The sequence below is a fragment of the Psammomys obesus genome, unplaced genomic scaffold, assembly GCF_907164565.1.
Source record: "Psammomys obesus unplaced genomic scaffold, mPsaObe1.curated_primary_1811, whole genome shotgun sequence".
NCBI classification, from domain to species: Eukaryota; Metazoa; Chordata; class Mammalia; order Rodentia; family Muridae; genus Psammomys; species Psammomys obesus.
The window spans coordinates 811,295-835,197 of NW_026585504.1; the positions used below are offsets into that span (position 1 = coordinate 811,295).

Sequence of the window (23,903 nt, forward strand, 5' to 3'; positions counted from 1 at the left end):
CAGGGGTGTGGGGAGGGCATGGCAGGGGACAGGGGTGTGGGGAGGGCCTTCTTGCTCTCTTGGGAGTAGGAAATACATGCCAGGCAATTGCCCAGCAGCCATCACTGCTTATGTCGGAGCTGATACTTTCTTTCCCACACCACTGCCGAAGACAGGACAGGACCGGGCTTCTGTCTTCAGCAGGTCTGTAATGGCTCACCACACCCCGGCTCACAAGGCTGCACCCTCGCAAAGAAATCTCTCCCTGCAGATGGCCTTTCTCATCACACCCATTGCTCCTCAGGGACTGGCGCTCAGTGTGTTTCTTCTCCAGTCTGTTATTCAGCAAGCTGACGTGTTCCTCTGGCTTTTTCCAGACAAACTCTCACAGTAAATGCAATGATGGGTTTTAGTCAGCATCCTTAAGCAGCTGGTGTAAGACTCCCTGGATGTGGGTAACTCCTGCACTGCCATGACAGGGGAAAATCCTGACTCAGACCAGCGTCAGTCCAAGAGCACCTGCATGGGTTGTGGACTTAGTGGTTTATGAAAAGCAGACATGAAGTTGGGAGGAAGATTGCCAAGAGAAGTGGGGGAGACCCAAAGGGAGAAGACACAGAGTGGATATTTCACTGGATATGCATATCAAATTCTCAAAAATAACAAAAAATAATTTTCAAAAATAAAAAGAATAAAATTTCAATATAGCAAGGAAGATAAAACATAGACTATTTGTTGAAAGTTGACATGTAAATAAAAATAAGTTTATTTTTTTGTTGGTGAATTTTTAATTTTTAAAATTTTTATTAATTATAGTTTATGACCTTTGTGTCCCAGCTGTAGTCCCCTCCCCCTTCCAATCCCACCCTCCGTCTTCTCCCATTCTCCTCCCCCAGTCCAATGATAGGGGAGGTCCTCCTCCCCTTCCATCTGGCCCTAGTCTATCAGGTCTCATCAGATGCTTATTCTGAAAACTTTGCCCCTTATAAACATGCTATTAGGGTCTATACCTCCCTTTCAACATTTTGTTTTAAAGTTTCATTGAAAATGAGAAAATAACTTTAAAAAAGACAATACTGCTGATATGGTCAGAAGTATGTAAAGCAGGCCTATGGTTGGAGTGTGATGTGTCTTTAGAAGCTCGTGTTCTGAGCCCTTGCTTCCAGGTGGCTATGTTCTGGGAGGCTGATGGAGCCCAGCGCCTTGCTGGAGGAAGCAGGTCGGGGTGGGGTGGCTTTGATAGTTATAAATGCTGCTGGATTCTGTCCTGCCCTCTGCTTCCTGCTCCTCAGTGATGTGAACATCTTTTCCCACATGCTTCTGCTGATGGGAAAGACCAGCGCCTCTGCCTGCCTGCTCTGCCACAACAGGATGGATCCAGGGGCGAGAAACACCCCTCCTGTGTTTGTGTCAGGTAGTGTGGCCAGTGACATAAAAATAAACAACACAGACATCTTTGCACTCCCCCTATCTCCATGGGTACATGAGATGTGCTGCTGTACTTGTCCTGACTCAAATATATTTTATGTCCAAATGTGTTCAAAGCAACAAGCCATGCTCAATGAAACACAGAGAAACAATGGGGGAAACAAAAGGCAGATTGCTTCCACATGCACGGACTTGCTCGTGTTTCCCGGGAAACATAACTGCAATAAAAATGAAGGAGCTCCCAAAGCTGAGCTCCAGCATTACCTAACCATCCTCCACTGGAGCCTCAAGCAGAGCACATTGGCTCCATGTCACGGAATTAAAATTTTGGGGACCAGAAACTGTAACAAAACCAATCCATTCTGAGGTCAGATCCTTAATTTTCTAGGTAATATCTTAAATGGACATTAAAGAAAAATAAAGAAGAAAAAAGTAGAAGAACACTCATTTCTTCCTTTCCTCTCACACTATGGAAGGCTAGAAAACCTCAGCAAGGCCTCAAAACATTTTAAAAAATCATAAAATCTACTGAAGCCTCCTTCAGTAAAACTGGGCATGAGATGATGTCTGAAAGAAGTAGAACATATATGTGTGTGTAGTGTGATGTCGCTATTTATTATAAAGGGTTTGGAAGCATTGAACAGGACATGCAGAGGGGTGTTTGCTAGGAGCATCCGTAACCATGTGGTCCCAGTCGGCAGTGTGCTTATGACGCATCAGCCCCTACGGTGCTGTGGGTTAGATTGGTCTCAATGGAGTTCCCAAAACCTTTAGCTCATGGTAAATTGTTCTAATTTTTTCAAAAGAAGATTTAGCCATAAATAGTTTTAGGATTAACTCTTTCACTTGAGAGTTGGTTGTAACTTTTTGTTTTATAAATATTTTTTCTCTTAATTTCTAGGACTATTAGGTTCTTCTGCGGTCTCCACAGGCTGTGCAAGGCCACTCAGCTACAGGGAGAAAGCTTCAAGCATCAACCATTGGTCTTACCCCTTCTTCTTCATCGCCTTCTCTAGGATTTTCTCATGTGTTGACTTCTCTTTGTCGTACTGGGCCACAATTTTGTCAACTTGCGTGCAGTGCAACTTCTGCATGGTGCTGTGCTCCTGAGCAGGAAGAGTTTGCAGTTACAAGCCAGACTTTAGTCGAAGGAAAAGCCTGCCCTGCCAAGCTAGCCTTTTCCCATCAGCTCTTCCTGAGTGTTTGGAAAGCCAGTAAGTAATACAGTCTTAGAACTGGGCACATTTCTAGCTGCCCCCCCACAACATTCAAGAGTATCCCTAGAAAGGGAGTGTCCAGCCTCAGCCTAATGAACACACCACTTCAAAAGGAAGCTCTGCTTTCAAGCGGCACCCACATCCAGCGCTGAAAAGCTGAGGAGCCGTCTGCGCTCTACTGAACTGGGGGAATATGGAGAAGTGAAGTATGATCCCCACTGTGCCAGCACCCTTCGACCCTCTGAACACAGGTAACATTTTTTTTTTAATTTTATTTTTCTTTTTAGTTACATTTTGTTAACTCTGTGTCCCAGTTGTATCCCGCTCCCTCATTCCCTCCCCAACCCCACACTCCCTCCCTGGTCTCCTCCCTGCCCCTTTCCAAGTCCCCTGATAGGGGAGGACCTCCTCCCCTTTCATTTGACCCTGTTTTATCAGGTATCTTCAGGGCTGGCTGCAAAGTCCTCCTCTGTAGCCTAACAGTACTGCTCCTCCCCTGGGGGGGGGGAAATCAAACAGCTTGCCCTTGAGATCCTGTTAGAAATAGTCCGTGTTCCCCTTACTTTGGAAAACTACTTGGTTACTGAGCTACCACGGGCCACATCCGAGCAGAAGTTCTAGGTTATATCCATAGATGGTCCTTGGTTGAGTGTCAGTCGATGCCTCATCATGAACTGCAACTGTTCAGAAGTGGCCTACACATTACCAGTTACACTGCATGCAGAGCCAAGAACAGCATTTTCAGTAGCAGCTTTATCAAAATGCTAGACTGGTGCAAGTTTCAGGGCTACTTTCCTTGACTCATCTATGTTGGTGCCACAGGCCTAAGCTACAAGTTGTTTTAAGAAGTGACTGAGCTGGAGGAAGGGAAAACAGGGAGGTCCCATAAAGGTAAGGTCTCAGATGGGATGTGCATTGAACGTATGACAGGAGTCTACTGAAAGCATCTGAAAGATTCTAACTAGCAGTGTTTTCAAAGCAGATACAAAGACTCATAACCAAACCTTCGGCAGAGTACAGGGAATCATATGAAAGAAGGGGAGTTAGTCTGATGAGGAAAGGATAGGAGCTCCACAAGGACCAAATATATCTGGGCACAGGGTCTTTTCTGAGACTGACATTCAACCAAGGACCATGTATGGATATAACCTAGAACCTCTGCCCGGATGTAGCCCGTGGTAGCTTAGTAACCAATTGGTTTCCCATAATAAGGGGAACAAGGACTATTTCTAACAGGAACTCAATGGCTGGCTCTTTGACCTCCCCACCCCCCAAGGGAGGAGCAGTCCTGTTAGGCCACAGAGGAGGACTTTGCAGCCAGTTCTGAAGATACCTGATAAAACAGGGTCAGATGAATGGGGAGGAGGTCCCCCCCATCAGTGGACTTGGAAAGGGGCAGGGTGGAGATGAAGGAGAGAGGGTGGGATTGGGAGGGAATGAGGGAGCGGGATACAGCTGGGATACAGAGTTAATAAAATGTAACTAATAAAAAAATAAAATTAAAAAAATTAAAAAAAAGGTAAGGTCTCACGGTTTTCCTCTGGAGAACACAGGAGGGCCTCATACACTGAGTCTCTCTTGACCCCGGACAAGTATAAATGCTCCCACTTTTCTGACTGTGATCAAATCTAGATAAAACCAATTAAAAGCATACTTGTCTTCTAATGAAAGTGACCCTAGGTTGAGACCTCAAGACTCCCTGTTAGGTGGGATTACCATTTTCTTTACTGTTTTTGTGTCTGCTCTAATGGGCTCCTAAGAACCTCCACTCTACTTTCTACTTCAAATTGAAAAAGTGGTTCTAGAAGTTGAGAAACACTTAGAATCCTAATAATCAGCTGCATTCCAAGAGTCAAAAGCAGCTGACCATAAACAGGCAAGAACTCTTTACTCCTTTCTTATTGTCTCACTATCCTACCCTATATCACAGACACATTTCTAGGGCTTTCTTTTCAAAAGGCAACTGTTATGTTCACACTGTCATTCACCGTTTCATCTTGTAGCTAACTTTCATGTTTAGAAATGGACTCTGGAGAGATGAGCGTTTAAAACACATTTCCATGTTCACTGAGTTGTGCAGGTGTTATCTTCAGCAACAGGGCCTTGCTGTCAGTTTGTACAGAGTAAACTATAGTTTTGGCAATAGCCTTGGTTGCTTCGGGGTTTCCATGGGACCCCTTTTTGACAATGACTCAATCAGAGTCAAATTGTAACCCATTCCTGGTCCTGGAAACTTCAACTGGTGACAACACATGTCCAGTTGGGGCTCTGCCTCACCCGTTATTTAGAGATTTCCTTTAGACTGCCTTCATATATTGCCTTGTATATTTTAGGAAGCTACTGCATTAAGTTTCCATACTATTCCTCAAATGGCCCTTAATTTTAGCTGTCTCTCCCCTATTCTCTCTGTCCTCCCTCTCCTCCTTTTCCGACCCTCCCTTCCAGCCTCCCCTCCACCCATTCATAACTATTTAGTCTATTTACCTTTCCTATGGAGATCTGTCTTCCTCCACCTTCACAATAGTCCCTTACTTTGTACCTAACCTCTGTGACTATAGATTGTAAACTTTACAACTAACATCCACATATAAGTGGGTAAATAACATATTTAGCTTTTTGTGTCCCAGTTATCTCATTCAGAATGATTTCTTTCTATCTCCATCTATTTATCTGTGAGTTTGATGACTTTCTTGTTTTAACTGTTGAGTAATATTTCATTGTGCTACAAAGAGCCTTCACCCTCAGTGCTAGCAGCGTTGGTAAAGGAAGGTACTCTTCACACTACCAAAAGAGAAACGCAAACAGTTGCCAACTCTTTGCTCACAAGCTAAGCTAGTGCGGTGCTGACCAAAGCTTGTGGGAGCTACCAACCGACATCTGATTTGCTTTAAGACCACTCCCCAAGATGGAAACCACACCCCACACTGCTTGAGTGACTAAGGACCTGAGACCAGATAGATCAGGTACCTAGGGTAAAAACAAGCATCACTGTTCTACTAAAAGAACACAGCAACAAAAGGACTCCTAATGACCTTCTGCTATACTCATAGATCAATGTCTTGCTTAGCCATCGTCAGAGAAGCTTCCTCCTGAAGCATATGGGAACAGGTATGGACACCTTACAGGTAGACCATACGCAAAGAGTTAGAGATCTTGGGACACTCAGCCCTAAACAGGATGGCTCCATCAAATCCCTCCCCCCAGGGCTTAAGGAGCCATCCAGAAGAGGAGGTGGAAAGAGTACAAGAGCCAAAGGGGATGAGGAATGCCGAGGATACAAGGCCGTCTGAATCAACAGCATTGACACACATCTGACTCACAGAGACTGAGGCAGCGTTCAAAGTACCTGTATGGGTCCTTCGGGGACACATTACAGCTTTCAGGTTAGTGTTTTTATGGTATTTCTTAGTGTGCGACAGGGGAATCTCAGCACCTATATCTATTTCTTATGCCTTTTCTTGGGCTCTTTTCCTTCTGGTTTGTTATGTCCTATTCTAAGGTGTTAGTTTTTGTTTTAATTATTATATTCCATTATTATCCTTTAGAAGCCTGTTTGTTTCCTAATGAGAGACAGAAAGGGAGTGAATCTGAATGGGAGGGGAAGTGGGAAGGAACAGGAAGGAGAGAAAAGGGTGGTGGCCACTGCCAATGCAGAAAGTAATTATGTGCCAAGAACTTGGACGACGCAAATAGTGCAGATAGTGGTCTTATAAAGTAGAGAGTGCAAGGGGTGTGTAGCCAGGGCCTGACAGTGTCAGCTCTCCAGCAAAGAGCAATCTCCAGATTTCAGTTATCCCTGTCCAGGCTGTGGAGAGCACTCTTGACGTTTGTACAATGCAAAGTGGCACTGAGTAAGTGTTAGTCTCATGCACCACACTAGCTCTATGTGAGACTCCCAAACTCAGCCTTCCCAAGCACAACGCAGGCTAAGCAGCAAAGCATATTTAATGTGAGCGAGGGGTCCATTCATAAGCGTTTAACGCACAGTATGACCTCAGCTTCTGAAGTGTAAGAGAGCATGGAAAAGAAGCAGGCAAATGCAGCTCCCTGAGAAGCGGGCAAGACGGGGACCATGTTTTCCTGTTGTGCTTTAACTCCCTTACTTATTCCAGAGAATTCTGAAATATATTTCCTCCACAAAATGCACATTATCCAGTTATAATGGAAATCCTCACAAAGTCAGACAGCAGGATTTAGGGAGATTTAAAATATCCATTTATATCTTATTAAAACGTAGGGGCTTTCAGAACCATGGAGTTACTTTCTACAAAGAAGGTAACTTAGACTTATCCAGCCGTTATGGGGTCCAGGGTCAGTAACTGGTATGGATGTTCCATTTAACCTGGGAGGAAAGTAGACAGACTGAAGGTCAGGGAATCCTCAGGTGAAAAAAAGGCCACCTAATACCCTCAATTTCACAGAGAGACAATTTGTGTATTTTCCTGTTTCCCTACCAAGCAACATAGGCCTGCAAACCAAGAAACCAGGGAACCAACGCACCTGTACTTACTGAGTAGGCCAAGTTCCACAGAACTAAGAAAATCCTAATATCTTATGTGTCGTCACTGTGTTTGGCCCAAGGGAGAGGACCTTATTTACTTACTGAAGCATCTAATATCCACATGATTAATACAGTAAGAATGTTAGATGGCGGAGGCGGGGCAAGATGGCGGTGCCGGGAGGACTCTCATTCTGAGCAGCACAGCAGGATCAGCATAGTGACCAACAATCAGAACTCGCGGCCATAAAACACAGTCATTGTGTTTCCCAGGTGAGAGGATACCCCACAGTGGGGATTCAATCAGCTTTTAACTTACCCGGCTAAAATGCGGAAGAAATCCTGGTTCCGCCAGACGCTTGGCTGCCGGCCGCTAGCCCCAGCCCCAGCCCCAGCCCAGAGCCACAAGCCAGTGTCTCTGGTCATGGTCCTAGACTAAACCGTGTGCACCACACTATCAGAGACTGGAACTTTCAGTCGAGAGATAACCCCACGGTACAGGAAAAGATTGGGACCGACCTTAGGTCACCCAGATATCCCCTGGAAAAGACTCGGGTTCCATGGGTGCCCCAGGAGCCAGCCCAGAGCCAGAGCCGGGGACCCAGGCTCCGGTACAGAGCCCTGCCTGCCTGCGTGCCTGATTCGCCACCTGAGATAGAACTGTGGGCACCAGGGCACCAGCGAATGAGTTCCACTGTCTGGTGCAAACACACAGGGAGGGAAACGGCTGGTCTGATCTCAGAACACTCAGCTGACACCCCCACCCCGAAAAAGTCTCGGGAAAATTACCCAGTTTAGGCAGACACCCAGGCTCCCAAAGGCTGGAAAGGCAGACACAGGCAGTTTCTGTGCACCAGACAGCTGGCGGAGACTGAGCCGCCATCACTCAGCTGTGCTCCAGACACAGGCAGTTTCTGTGGCCAGCCAGCTGGCGGAGACTGAGCAGTGTGCACCAGGGCAAAAAAAGAGACGGGGAGTCTCTGTCTCCTGAGAATCCACAGGGAAGGAAGGAAACTGTACTGACTTAAATCACCCAGTCCTTCCCTGGAAAAAGACTAGCAGACCAGCGGGGCCGAGCCGCCATCACTCAGCTGTGCTCCAGACACAGGCACAAACAGTTGCTGCGCGCCAGATGTCCAACTGGGTCACAGCAGCTGATCATTAAATTTACAGCAAGAAACCCAGAAACAGGGCAGTTGTCCTCACGACTTCCCTGGGTGAGAGGAGAACCCTCTCGACTAACAAAGAACACAGTTACCACTCAGGTCTCTATCCCTGAGGTGAGCAGCAGCAACTCCTGAAAAAACGCCAGCCATCCAGGGACTATACCCAAAAAGCTGAGAAGACATCCTTCAGGAAAAACCAGCTTTCTGCAAAGGGGATTCTTTCCACCACAGGATCCCCAGGAACCACCAGAAAATAACCCCAAACACCTAAGATAGCACAATGGGTAGAGGCCAGCGTAAAAGCTCAAGCAACAAAAGACAGAGCAATATGGCATCTCCAGAACCCAGTTACCCAGGGGCAAGTAGCCCTGGACACCTCAGCACAACTGAAATCCAAGAAGATGACCTAACAACTATGCTCATGAAGATGATAACAGAGGAAACAAATAAGATACGTAAAGACATAGAGGAAGATAAACTCAAACAGAATATTGCCATCCGTAAAGAAATAGAGGAAGCTGCAGCCAAACAGTTTATGGCCTTTAGAAAGGAAATGCTTAAAGCACTGAATGAAATGAAAGAAACAGAGTTGAAGGAACTAAAAGAAAAACAGGAAAGTACAATCAGACAGGTGAAGGAAGTAAACAAAACAACTCAAGACCTGAAGATAGAATTGGAAAAATTAAAGAAAACACAAATGGAGGAAATAATGGAGAGGAAGAATCTAGGGAAGAAAACAGGAACTACAGAGGTAAGCATAACCAACAGGCTATAAGAGATGGAAGAAAGAATCTCAGGTGTAGAAGATACAATGGAAGAAATCGATGTATCTGTCAAAGAAAATGTTAAATCCAAAAAATTCCTGACACAGACCGTCCAAGAAATCCAAGACAATATGAAAAGACAAAACCTAAGAATAATAGGTATAGAGGAAAAAGAAGACTTCCTTCTCCAAGGCCCAGAAAATATTTTCAACAAAATCATTGAAGAAAATTTCCCCAAGTTAAAGGAGAGGCCAATAAGAATATATGAGGCCTACAGAACACCCAACAAATTTGACCAGAAAAGAAAATCCTCCCGCCACATAATAATCAAAACCATAAGTATACAGAACAAAGAAAAAATACTAAAAGCTGCAAGGGAAAAAGGCCAAGTAACATATAATGGCAAACCCATTAGATTCACACCTGACTTTTCAACAGAGACTATGAAAGCCAGAAGGGCCTGGACGGATATCATGCAGACCCTAAGAGAACACAGATGTCAGCCTAGGCTACTATACCCCGCAAAACTCTCAGTCCTCATAGACGGAGAAAATAAGATATCAATGACAAAAACAAATTTCAACAAGACCTACAAACAAATCTAGCATTACAGAAGACACTGGAAGGGAAAATATAACCCCCAAAAATTAGCTTCTTTCAAGAAAACACAGGAAATAATTAACCTTACTACAGTAAAACAAAAAGCAACCAAGCACACAACCTGATGACCACAGCCAACATCAAAATCAAGGGATCTAACAGCCACTGGTCATTAATCTCTCTCAACATCAATGGACTCAACTCTCCAATAAAAAGACACAGATTAACAGAATTGATATGTAAACAAAACCCAGCAATCTGTTGCATACAAGAAACACACCTAAGACACAAAGATAGATATTACCTGAGGGTAAAGGGTTGGAAGACGACTTTCCAAGCAAACGGACCCAAGAAGCAAGCAGGAGTAGCCATTCTAATATCTGATAAAATAGACTTTCAACCAAAATTAATCAAAAGAAATGGGGAAGGACACTTCATACTCATCAAGGGACAATTCCACCAGGAAGACATCACAATCCTGAACATCTATGCCCCAAATACAAGAGCACTCACATTTGTTAAAGAAACATTGATAAAATTTAAACCACATATAGATCCCCACACATTAATAGTGGGAGACTTCAACACCCCACTCTCAACAAAGGACAGGTCAACAAAACAGAAATTAAACAAAGAAACAATGTCTCTGACAGAGGTCATGAATCAAATGGACCTAAAAGACATTTACAGAACTTTACACCCAAACACAAAAGAATTTACCTTCTTCTCAGCACCTCATGGAACCTTCTCCAAAATAGACCATATAGTTGGTCACAAAGCAAGCCTCAATAGATACAAGAAGATTGAAATACTCCCTTGTATCTTGTCTGATCACCATGGAATAAAGCTGAACCTCAACAATAACAGAAATAGCAAAAAGCCTACACACACATGGAAACTGAACAACTTGTTACTAAATGACAGCTGGGTCAGGGAAGAAATAAAGAAAGAAATTAAAGTCTTCCTAGAACTCAATGAAAATGAAGACACAACATACCCAAACTTGTGGGACACAATGAAAGCAGTGCTAAGAGGAAAGTTCATAGCACTAAGTGCCTTTAAGAAGAAATTCGAGACAGCTCATTCAAGCAACTTCATGGCTCACTTAAAAACCCTAGAAAAAGAAGAAGCAGACACACCAAGAAGGAGTAGACGGCTGGAAATAATCAAACTCAGGGCTGAAATCAATCAATTGGAAACAAATAAAACAATTCAAAGAATCAATGAAACCAAGAGCTGGTTCTTTGAGAAAATCAACAAGATCGACAAACCCTTAGCCAAGCTAACTAAAAGGCAGAGAGACACCACCCAAATCAACAAAATCAGAAATAAAAAGGGGGACATAACTACAGACACTGAGGAAATCCAAACAATCATTAGGACTTACTTCAAAAGTCTATATGCCACAAAATTTGAAAATCTAAATGAAATGGACAATTTTCTTGATCGATTTGACTTACCAAAGCTGAACCAGGACCAGGTAAATCAACTAAATAGTCCTATATCCCCCAAAGAAATAGAAGCGGTCATCAAAAGTCTCCCATCCAAAAAAAGCCCAAGACCAGATGGCTTCAGCGCAGAATTCTACCAGACCTTCAGAGAAGAGCTAACACCAATTCTCTTCAAACTATTTCACAAAATAGAAACAGAAGGAACATTACCAAACTCATTCTATGAAGCCACAGTCACCTTGGTACCTAAACCTCACAAAGACTCAACAAAGAAAGAGAATTTCAGGCCAATCTCCCTTATGAATATTGACGCAAAAATACTTAACAAAATACTTGCAAACCGAATCTAAGAACACATCAAAGATATTATCCACTATGACCAAGTAGGCTTCATCCCAGGTATGCAGGGATGGTTCAATATACAGAAACCCATCAATGTGATCCACCATATTAACAAACTGAAAGAAAAAAAACCGCATGATAATCTCCCTAGATGCTGAGAAAGCATTTGACAAAATCCAACATCCATTCATGTTTAAAGTATTGGAGAGATCAGGGATACAAGGCACATATCTAAACATAGTAAAGGCGATATACAGCAAGCCTATAGCCAACATCAAACTAAACGGAGAGAAACTTAAAGCAATCCCACTAAAATCAGGGACAAGACAAGGCTGCCCACTCTCCCCATATTTCTTCAACATAGTGCTGGAAGTCCTTGCTAGAGCAATAAGACAGTTGAAGGAGATCAAGGGGGATACAGATTGGAAAAGAAGAAGTCAAATTATCACTATTTGCAGATAGTATACGTGAGTGACCCCAAAAAGTACACCAGGGAACTTCTACAGCTGATAAACACCTTCAGCAAAGTGGCTGGATACAAAATTAACTCAAAAAAATCAGTAACCCTCCTGTATACAAAAGACAAAAGGGCTGAGAAAGAAATTAGGGAAACAACACCCTTCACAATAGCCACAAATGACATAAGGTACCTCAGAGTAACCCTAACCAAGGAAGTCAAAGACTTGTATGAAAAAAATTTCAAGTCTCTGAAGAAAGAATTAGAAGAAGATATGAGAAGATGGAAAGATCTCCCATGCTCATGGCTTGGCAGGATTAACATAGTAAAAATGGCCATTTTACCAAAAGCAATCTACAGATTTAATGCAATTCCCATCAAATTGCCAACACAACTCTTTACAGACCTGGAAAGAAAAATTCTCAACTTCATATGGAATAACAAGAAACCCAGAATTGCTAAAACAATCCTCTACAATAAAAGATCTTCTGGAGGTATCTCCATCCCTGATCTTAAGTTGTACTATAGAGCAACAGTTATAAAAACTGCATGGTACTGGCATAGAAACAGAATGGTGGATCAATGGAACCGAACAGAGGACCCAGAAATAAACCCACACACTTATGGACACCTGATCTTTGACAAAGATGCCAAAACCATACAATGGAAAAAAGATAGCATCTTCAACAAATGGTGCTGGTCCAACTGGATGTCTACATGTAGAAAAATGAAAATAGATCCATACTTATCACCCTGCACAAAACTGAAGTCCAAGGGGATCAAAGACCTCAACATAAAACCAGACACATTAAATAGGCCAGAAAAAAAAGTGGGGAATACCCTCGAACTCATTGGTACAGGAGAAAACTTCCTGAACAGAACACCAACAGCACAGGCTCTAAGAGCAACAATCAATAAATGGGACCTCATGAAACTGAAAAGCTTCTGTAAAGCAAAGGACACCGTCATCAAAACAAGACTGCCTACAGATTGGGAAAGAATTTTCACCAACCCTTTATCTGACAGAGGACTCATATCCAGTATATATAAAGAACTAAACAAGCTGAAAAGCAGCAAACCAAGTAATCCACTTAAAAAATGGGGAACAGAGCTAAACAGAGAATTCTCAATAGAGCAATATCGAATGGCAGAGAAGCACTTAAAGAAATGTTCAACCTCATTAGCCATTAGGGAAATGCAAATCAAAACAACCCTGAGTTTCACCTTACACCCATGAGAATGGCCAAGATCAAAAACTCAAGTGACAACACATGCTGGAGAGGTTGTGGAGAAAGGGGAACCCTTCTCCACTGCTGGTGGGAATGTAAACCTCAACAACCACTCTGGAAATCAATCTGGCACTTTCTCAGACAACTAGGAATAGTGCTTCCTCAAGATCCAGCTACACCACTCCTAGGCATATATCCAAAAGAGGCTCAAGTACACAAAAAGGACATTTGCTCAACCATGTTTGTAGCAGCTTTATTTGTAATAGCCAGAATCTGAAAACAACCCAGATGCCCTTCAACTGAAGAATGGATGCAGAAATTGTGGTACATCTATACAATGGAATATTACTCAGCAATGAAAAATTAGGAAATCATGAAATTTGCAGGTAAATGGTGGGACCTGGAAAGGATCATCCGCAGTGAGTTGTCCCAGAAGCAAAAAGACACACACGGTATATACTCACTCATATAGACATACAACGTAGGGCAAACTCACTAAAATCTATGCATCTAAAGAAACCAAGCAAGAGAGAGGACCCTAACTAAAATGTTCAATCCCCACCTGAAAGGCAAAGAGGATGGATATCAGAAGAAGAAGAAAACAGGAAACAACCTAGAAACCTGCTACAGAGGGCCTCTGAAAGCCAGAAGAAGAAAACAGGAAACAAACTAGGAACCTACCAAAGAGGGCCTCTGAAAGCCTCTGCCCTGCAGACTATCAAAGCAGTTGAGCCTGATGGCCAACTGTTGGGCAGAGTGAATGGAATTTTATGTAAGAAGTGGGAAATAGTAAGAGCTGGAGAGGACAGGAACTCCAAAGGAGAGCAACAGAACAAGAAAATTTGAACACAGGGAACTTCCCAGAGACTCATACTCCAACCAAGGACTATTCATGGAGATAACCTAGAACCCCTGCACAGATGTAGCCCATGGCAGGTCAGTGTCCAAGTGGGTTACTTAGTAATGAGAAGAGGGACTGCCTCTGACACAATCTGATTGGCCTGCTCTTTGATCACCTCCCCCTGAGGGGGGAGCAGCCCTACCAGGCCACAGAAGAGAACAATGCAGCCACTTTTGATGAGAACTGATAGACTAAGATCAGAAAGGAGAGGAAGACCTCCCCTATCAGTGGACTTGGGGAGGGGCATTCATGCAGAAACGGGAGGGAGGATGGGATCGGGAGGGGCTTATGGGGGGATACAAAATGAATAAAGTGTAATTAAAAAAAAAAAAAAGAATGTTGATGGCTAGGGTTCAGCCCTGCTGCTTCCCAACTCTGGGGCTAAAGGACTTGATTTAACTGATTTTGATTTCCTTGAGTGTGAAAAAGCTACTTGAGAGAGTTTACCATCTAGGATAAGATCATGCAAATAAGCACTGACCTCTAGCTGCTGCTAGCTCTGCTGCTATTTTTAGCCACAGTTGTAAGTTGAAGGGCTACTGAATGAGCTAAGGAAATTCATGTTTATGACCAGCACAATGGCCACCAAGAGGCCACTGAATGACAGAGAAAACCTGTTTTATTAGACTGCAGTACCTGGGCACCAACTTTATTCCTAATGATTGAAGTAATTGTATTTCTTTTTCCCTTCCTATGGCCTTTCCACAGTCCAAACTATTACAAATCAGCAACGAAAATAAAATCCAAACTTTAAACATCTCTGTCTTCATAACCCCCCCCCCCCCACACACACACACACACAGACACACATATCTTTGTCCTCTTCTTTGGGCTATGAATTGAGTATCACAAATGGAGCACACTGGCTTGAATGAGAAACGCCCCCATAAGCTCATATATGTTTGAATGCTTGGTCTTGTCTGCTGTCTGGGAAGGACCACATGGTCCGGTCTCGTATGTACTGGGGAGGCTGTGAGGGTCTGGGAAGGACCGCGTGGTACGGTTTTGTTGGAGGTACATACTGGGGGGTGAGGGTTCCAATGCCATTCTCAGTGAGGGTCTGAGTCTCTCTCTCCCTGGAGGTTGTGGTCCCAACATGTAAGCTCTCAGCTTTCTCCGGTACCATGCCTGCCTGTCACTATGCTCTCCACCATGATGGTCACGGACGTACCCTCTGAAACCGTGAGACCCCAATTAAATGCTTTCCTTTATAAGTTGCCTTGGTCATGCAATAGAAAAGTAACTAAGACACTGGGATTCATGAAAGTTGGTAACAGTCCTTGAAGTGATCTGTCACTACACAAGCATAACTATGAATTCAACAGCACAGGAAACACTCAAGGGCCACGATAAGGTCTGGCCTCTCCGAGAACAAACGTAGAGAAATGACCAGCTTCTCAGCCAGGCCACCTGCACGTTAGTAAGTTTATCCCATTCCCAGCAGCAAGCACCGGCCTGAATGAGGCCTGGGCAGAGCAGGAAGACGTAAATATGCAATGTTTACACGAAAGAGTTTCAAAGTCTTTTCAGACAAAAAAAGGAGCTTCTCGGTCTCTCTATGTCCTTCATGAAGAGGACACACAGGATCCTGACAGCAGAGGCAGTCGTAAGGCTTCTCAAGAGGGAAAAGAAGTTCTGCATCTCCCACCCCACCTCAGCTCTGCCCATCTCTCCCCAGCTCTGCCCATCTCTCCCCAGCTCTGCCCATCTCTCCCCAGCTCTGCCCATCTCTCCTCAGCTCTGCCCCACCCCACCTCAGCTCTGCCCATCTCTCCTCAGCTCTGTCCATCTCACCTCAGCTCTGCCCATCTCTCCTCAGCTCTGCCCATCTCTCCTCAGCTCTGCCCATCTCTCCTCAGCTCTGCCCATCTCTCCTCAGCTCTGTCCATCTCACCTCAGCTCTGCACCCACCTCACCATCAGTTCTAGATGACCCCACCTCACCTCTGCAAGAGAGACCAGAAAGAAGTATATTGACTGAGAAATGAGAACCTGTTCAACTCATTGGGGAATTCTTGAGGCCACTTTCTGCTATTCTCTTAAATTTGTAACTATGTCTTAAGATTTATTCTGATCTCTGTCTGGGAGGCTTCTTAGGGATAAAAAGAAAAGTATAGAAATTTCAGAAGTAGGTTACTGGTTAGGGTTTATACAGCGCTCCTGCTAGCCTCTCCCCACATACACTGTTTTAAAAAGTACTGGACTGTGACCAGGGAAAAAGGCACCAGAGGTTACTAGCGAGGTAGGATGGGAGTCATGCTTGCTGTTCAGCTGGCCAGAGTTAGTTTCTAGTATTATGGGCCATGAATGGTTCGCTGTACACGACACAAAACAGAAGTGTCAGTACTCATCAGCGAGCTAAAGTAAAATACAAAAGAATCAGAGAAGGGTGCACCCATGTATGTAAAAACCATAGTACCTTTGCGTGTTTCTTCTTTAAAGAGTTTAACTCCTTCTGTTGTTTCTTTAAATGCTTCAAGTATGCCTGCAGGGGAAAAAAAGAGGATCCAGAATGAGCTCTCTCTCTCCCCTTCTTCCCTTCTATCCTTTCTCCAGAAGTAGTTATAATGATTATACCTTGTGGCAAACAAAGAACCTTTTTTTTTTTTTTTTAATCACTGTGCATACTATAAGAACATCCAAAAAGCAGTCAAGATATTTTACCTTCATTTGCTTTAAATCTTCTATCCTCACTTGAGGGATAAGTTCAATACCTTAAAAAAAGGCACAAAAATGTCAATATGTATATTGAAAATTAGAGTGGGTAAGAGACAATATAAACTGCCGTTCTAAAGCTGTACCTAAGCTTCCAGAGCAGCCCGCGAGCCTGCCGCAGGCAGGACCATTTACCCGCTAATAATGAAGCACAGAATTAGGCCATTGTACAGTTTTGGGTCCTTGTTTCCTGACCATCATATGACTCAGGCACATGTAAGTTAGAGAAAAAAGAAGGCCCTAAGACAGTCCTTGGACAGGACACAGGGAAAAGGCGGCCCAGGCAGGTCCTCCGGAGCGCCTTCCTGGAAATGGCTTCGGAATTGCTTTATCTGCGAGAAGAAACCTTTCACACATGTCAGCTACACAGGAGGTTCCTAACACCTTCCAGACATTTCAGTGCAGAATTCCCCAGGACTCAGGGCAATTGTGGAGGAATAATTATAATTCCCAATCGGCCAGCCTTAGCACTAAGCGACCCCACAACGAGGTCAGGCACAACAGTCTCGGTTGCACCTGCTGTCATCTCTGTTGTTAACACAGTTTTCAGTCAACCGACTTCCATCTCTATTCCTAACTCAGTCATCCATCATCAAAAAGCAAAAAATCTGTAAGCTCCTTTTTGACAAATGTAGCTTTAGTCTTTAAGCAATATGCTACTGAGTGTGGCAATGTCTTAAACATAGAGGAAATAATGAAATTAGGCTCCCTGTTTAAAGGATTCTGCCATGAGGACTTTGAGTAATACACTCAGCCCGCTTGCTAGCTCTTAGCTGGACTCACGGTAGTCAAGGCAAACACAATTGCAGAGGAATAACTAATGGGCTCTGATGGACTGCAGATTTTCATCACAGGCAAATAAAATGAATGTGGACTCAATGACAGTTGATTTCTCTTGGAATCCCTCAAGCAGGTGTGATGTAGGTAAGATGGGTATGGAGTCCCACGCTCTTGCTTTCAAGTTTGATTCATTTTAAGATCTGCATGTCCCGTGAATGTAGAAGAAAAATCTTGACTGGGAGAATCAGTGGAGGGACCCATGATATTTTGGGGTAGGATGAGAAAGGTATAAAGGGCTATTTTCTGGTATTTTGAGCATGGTGTCCCAAACCCTGTCCTGGCCTCAAAGTGCACAGTGAGCTTTGGCAGTATAAACAGCAGGTGAATGCTACAATGCCAAAGCCTTCCTATTCTTGGCTGCTAACTCTCTAGAAAGAGCACACAGGGTTCAGAATTCTGTTAGGTCCTTAGACACCCAGCAAATCCTAGGGACTTAGTCCTCCCCAACAAGACTTTCTTTTCTTGTTTTGATCTTAACCAAATCTTGATAAGCAGGAGCCTGAAGACGACATACCTTCCTCAGTCACATTTTTGTATTGTTGGAGAAATATACAAATGGTGTGTAAAAATTCCCCTAAGTAGCCAGGGAAGCCTCACAATTACAGAACAAGAATCGCTTCCATTACACATGCTGAGAGCAGTGCGTGCAGTAGAACATCTGACAGCAATAGAGGCAGCTTTATGTGAGGTATGAGACCTGTAGCTATTGGACATCTGATATGTGGTGTATGAAGAACTTACCGTTCAAGCTTTGCATTGCTGCACGTAGCTACCATGTTGAACAGGCTAGCATGACAGAGAGCACATGTCCGCTGGCTGGCCTGATAGGACAGTGGGCCAGGCTTCACATCTTATGCTCCAAAGGTTCTGGCTAATTGTGGATCTACTACATAAAGCTTTTTAAAGTCTTTTTAATTACAATTTATTCACTTTGTATCCCAGCTGTAGTTCCCTCCCTAGTCCTCTCCCAATCCTGCCCTCACTCCCTCTTCTTACATAAAGCTTTTGATACTATCAATATAGCTCCATAGATCAACTTGCTTTCTCAAACCCTAACCTAGAAACTAGCTAGGTCCAGAGTATACTTAACCCCTTATTCTTAAAACATCAAAGAAAACAAGGCAGCAGGTTTGGTCAGTGCTATATGGCCGCACAGCAAAGGGATGCAGTTTCAACTCTTCCTTCCTCTGTTTTCACAGCTGACCTTTCTGAGGGTCGCATCCCTCTGCACCCTCACCTTCTCTATCTGTCTCTCTTCAGTGCTCGCTACACATGATATCAGAACACGTATTTAATGCTTTCTGTCATCACGTTTGCTAGCTAGGCTTCTGGCTTCCGCAGCCAGCCGTCCCTGCTTGTACGGATGTGCTATGGCCATGACTTCTCTAAATCTAGTTCTTTCTCAAAATCTAGTTCTTTCTCAGAACTAATTCTTTAAAATTGTAAGAGCCCTGTTCTTAATTTTCATTTTTCTCTGTCATTCTTTCTGTCCAAGGGCTCTTAGCTCCTCACTTCTCTGTCCCCCCACCTCACCTAAACAGATCTGCTACCTGTCATGTTCATATCAGCACCAGTTTAAACTCAGTGCTGTCAGGAGCCACAGTCATTTCCTTAGCAAGGCTACCCTTCCTCAACTCCTCTATTGCTCCTGCCATCCATCCACGTGTAGAGTGTGGCCCTCTAGTCTCCTGAATTTTGTCTTTTCTCTCTAAGCTCCATATCCAAACTACGAAATCCATCTGCCCTGGTTCTTTTCTCATGATTACCTTCAGCTTACCCCAGGCTGCCCTCTCCACTCCGTCATTTATTAGCAATGTATTTCCTAAGAAAGACTGCCAGACCTTTCCCAGCATGGTTCCCGGTACATGGTAATGATGGTATGTTTGTCTGTATTAACTCTTCCTCTGGTTGACCCTCTAATCATAATACCATGAGCATTTTAATACAGTCCCGAGTACCAGGGTTGCTGATGGTTGCAGCATCTCTCCTTGTGATGAACCTTGATGGTGACACTGTGAGGGTAGTCCTTCACTGCCTTCTCAGAGTGGTCTTCTCTTCAGACAAGGCAAGGGAGCTGCTTCTACTTTCTACTCCCCATTTCCTTCAGGTATCTGCCTTCTCTTACTTTTCCTACCAATCTCCTTCTTGTTGAGCCAGCCCTGTGTTTAAGGTCCAGCTCAATGAGGATCTTATCCGAGTCCTCCCTGGAGGGCCCTCTCCTCTTCTGTCTGTCAGTCCTCATTGCACACACCGGGGCTGACTGTTGCAGTGGGGCCTGACCTGACCCTCCCTGCTCGTGTGCATCCCCAAAGGTGCGCAGGCATACCATTATTATTGGTAGAACCTGGTATGGTGGTGGCTTCTAGTAGGCTGCTAAGTCTCCTGAAGAAACAGCATGTAAATCCTACCTTTGATGAACCGGGGGAAACCATTAGAGTTAAACCGACAGCTGCCTGGTTGCTTCAAATGTAATCTTGTTGAGGAACAAGGTAAAGCAGCAATAAACACAAGTACAGGCCCACGTAGAGCTATGAGCACGTTGAGCCTTTGGAAGCTGGTTTTGCTGCACTGTCTTAGGAGCTACTTGATACTATAATTACTACAGTGCCTATGGGCTGGTGGGTTAGAAAATAACGTTAACTCTTGCGTTTTCCATTGTCTGTCTGTGTGGGAGTCGCAGTGCTAACACTGACCCGCGCTGGAAAGGAAATGTCTTAGCTTGGGTCATTACCTCACACCATGCTCTTTCCTGAGATGAGCAAAGAGCTGCAGGGGCCAGTTCAAATTGGGCTTCTTTGGTATGGCTTCATTTTCTAGTTTGTTTCGCAAAAGTTCAGCGTACACTTTGTTTCTTGCTAAGTCACCAAGATGCTTCAGTTGGGCAATATTATCTTTTCTTCCCTTAATAGCACTGTATGTATGTGTGTACAAATGACTTAATTTCATTGTTCCATGGGCATTAAATTTACTTGTAAACATGAGATACACATGTTAAGAAACCATTAGGAGAAAAAATTATTAAAATTAACAGACTGAATGCAGTAAACTATTTATGGTCAAAAGTGGTATTTTAAATATTTATCTGCCAATATGAAATAGGTTCCAATTAATTAGAAGAGATGCCTGGCCATCTTCCACTGAATTCCACTTCAAATGGTCAGAACATGTTTCCCTATGTACAGGCTATCCAACAGCAGAGGCTCATACAATTCTGAAGGATGACACTTCCTATGAGCTGTCGTTTCATTGACAGAAAACAACTTGAAAATGGCCTTGAATGTCCATCTAATGGTTTTAAAAATAGACAGTTAAGCCTCTCTCTATGCATGGAGAAATTACCCATGGCATTTGTGTCTGTTACTTCATATGGCCCCTGCCTGTTAGTGTCTGGAAGACAGAGGAGGGGCGACTTAGCTACCAGCACTGTTGCAGCAAGGGCTCCTCTACCCCGGCCATAAAGGCCATCAAAGTAAACACTGTAAAGCTAAGGACAACACACTGTTCAGGTGAGGTGCCGGGATGCAGCCCATGAAACACAGTCATTGATTCCCCACTAAACTCTCCGGAAGGAACTCAACAACTTGTCCAGTAGGTCTCCTTCTGAGTCTCCTGTCACAGTGGAGGTTGGCAAAGTGACAATTCTAAGTGCCTGCATGAAGACTGTCTACAGGGAACCTAACACTACAGCTCACCTTTCTTGGCTTCCTGGCCAGAGCCCAGGGCGGCCGTGGTGGTTGGTCTGAGCTCAGAGCTGCTCTGAGGGGTCACGTTTGCTTTGGCTGGGTTGGCCTTGCCTTTTTTGTCATTTTTGGAAGTGTCGCTGGGCACATCTGCTATGTCACTCTGCAACAAAAAACATGCCCAGTAACTGGAATGCAAGCCACCAGAAGCATTGTTTACTTTACTGAGAAATCCCTCAGCTTTCCAGTGTTCTTTAAAGATCTTTACCTGAAGCCGAGCTTAGTGGAGCATACTTTTAATCCCGGCACTCAGCAGTTAGAGGCAGGTGGGTTTTTATGAGTTCAAGGCCAGCCTGGTCTACATGGTGAGTTCCAGGTCAGCCAAGCTACAGAGTGTGACTTTGTCTCAAATGAAACAAAATAAGAAAGCCTTATTCATATATCCAAAAGATGCTAAAGTACAGAACAAGGACACGTGCTCAACCACGTTTGTAGCAGCTTTATTTGTAATAACCAGAAGCTGGAAACAACCCAGATGCCCCTCAACTGAGGAATAGATACAGAAATTGTGGTACATCTACACAATGGAATATTACTCAGCAATAAAAAACACGGAAATCATGAAATTTTCAGATAAATGGTGAGAACTGGAAAATATCATACTGAGTGAGGTATCCCAGAAGCAGAAAGACATACATGGTATATACTCACTCATAAGTGGATATTAGACATATAATATAGGATAAACAAACAAAAGTCTGTACACCTAAAGAAGCTAATCAGGAAGGAGGACTCTGGCTAAAAGGCTCAATCCCCATTCAGAAAGGCAAAGTGGGTGGACATCAGAAGAAGGAGAAAACAGGGAGCAAGTCAGGAGCCTGCCACAGAGAGCCTCTGAAAAGCTCTGCCCTGCAGGGTATCAAAGCAGATACTGAGACTTATGGCCAACCTTTGGGTAGAGTGCAGGGAATCTTATGATAGAAGTGGGAAATAGTAAGACCTGGAGAGGACAGGAGCTCCACAAGGAGAGCAACAGAACCAAAATATCTGGGCCCAGAGGTCTTTTCTGAGACTGATACTCCAACCAAGGACCCAGATAACCTAGAACCCCTGCACAGATGTAGCCCATTGCAGTTCAGTGTGCAAGTGGGTTCCATAGTAATGAGAACAGGGACTGTCTCTGACATGAACTGATTGGCCTGCTCTTTGGTCACCTCCCCCTGAGGGGGGAGCAGCCTTACCAGGCCACAGAGGAAGACAATGCAGCCACTCCTGATGAGACCTGATAGACTAGGATCAGAAGGAAGGGGAGGAAGACCTCCCCTATCAGTGGACTGGGGGAGTGGCATGGATGGAGAAGGAGGAGGGAGAGTGGGGTTAGGAGAGGAGGAGAGAGGGAGCTATGGGGGATAAAAGTGAATAAATTGTAATTAATAAAAATTAAAATTAAAAAAAGAAAGCCTTTTTGCCCAAGGAGAATAAGACTGTGTGGCTTCCTTGTGACAGGCAGAAAAGATCCAGCCAAGGAAAGACAACTCAACTCCTTTTCAAGACATGCATTTTCTAGCTGCTAGAGATTGGCTGATTGTGCTCCAACTAGAGGAATCTAGCAAAGGAATACTTACAACAGTGAAACAGATGGACAGAGGGAAAGATGAGATGCAAGGATAAAGAAATTACTATCTAGTAATAAATGTCACTTTCATTAACTCACCTAACTCAGTTATTTGGCATTTCAGTGTTACAAAACATCCTGGTTTATAATATCTAACTGATACTTCCTATTTCATTTACTATGTAACAGATATCTCCAGATGTCTCTCTGGTGACTAAGAGGCTCTTTCTGATGTAGCCACATTTCATAAAGCGTGCAACATTTTTGTAGACCCTCCAAATTGTTATTGAATTGATAACCTTGGTTTTGGAAATCAACTCCCCCAAGTGGACTGTCTTTCACCCACAGTTTCTACTTACAGTTTCAATGCCCATAGCTCTCATTTGGTCTGCTCTCTTTTCTGTGATTGAAAGAAATTTCTTTGGATCGGATAAAGCATCCACAATATCTGAAAAACAATCAATGAACTATCAGTGTTCTGTTTAAATGAACATGCCAGGAAAATGCAGCTAAATTCTAAAGATGTGGCTGTGAAATGCAGTTAGTTATAGATGATAAGAATAAGGAAAAACGAGATACTTGCAAACAAAATACAACATCTGGACGACTTTCTCTTTTTCCTCAAATATTGAGGACAGAGTGTCAGGACTATCAGAGTGAATTGCTACAGGTTCTGATTTTGATTTTTGTTTTTGGAAGCAGGGTCTCGTTCTGTAGCTCAGGCTAGTCTTGACCTGCACCGATCCCCTGAACTCAGTCCCCCAAGTGTTGGAGTCACAGGTATGAGTCACCGTGGCTAGCTTCCAGGGGTTGTTGACTCATTCATTTGTTTAAATTGAGCAAGTTGATTAAAGTGCTCGGCTCAGTTTCTTTGTCCATAGGTTAGGGCTGCTATGGCCTTCCCTGCATGGTTACTGGTAAACTCGATGCATTGGTGAACATAAGGAAATTAAAAATACAACCTGGACATGGAAAGTACAACCTGAGCCAGCATCATTCTAATACCTAATACCCTAATGCCC

General features: G+C 43.8%; 1 protein-coding gene across 12 annotated transcripts in view; it reads right to left on the reverse strand.

The window, feature by feature from the left end:
• The window catches only part of LOC129674066 (1-phosphatidylinositol 4,5-bisphosphate phosphodiesterase beta-4), a 382,363-nt gene that overhangs the window by 19,571 nt on the left and 338,889 nt on the right, over positions 1–23,903 (reverse strand). For all 12 annotated transcript variants that reach the window (XM_055604042.1, XM_055604240.1, XM_055604786.1 and 9 more), the window contains 5 exons: positions 23,241–23,329; positions 21,279–21,429; positions 16,696–16,745; positions 16,451–16,516; positions 2,398–2,513 (listed from right to left, as the gene is read on the reverse strand). In XM_055604042.1, the coding sequence (XP_055460017.1) occupies positions 2,398–2,513; positions 16,451–16,516; positions 16,696–16,745; positions 21,279–21,429; positions 23,241–23,329 (472 nt within the window). The remainder of the gene's footprint in view (positions 1–2,397; positions 2,514–16,450; positions 16,517–16,695; positions 16,746–21,278; positions 21,430–23,240; positions 23,330–23,903) is intronic.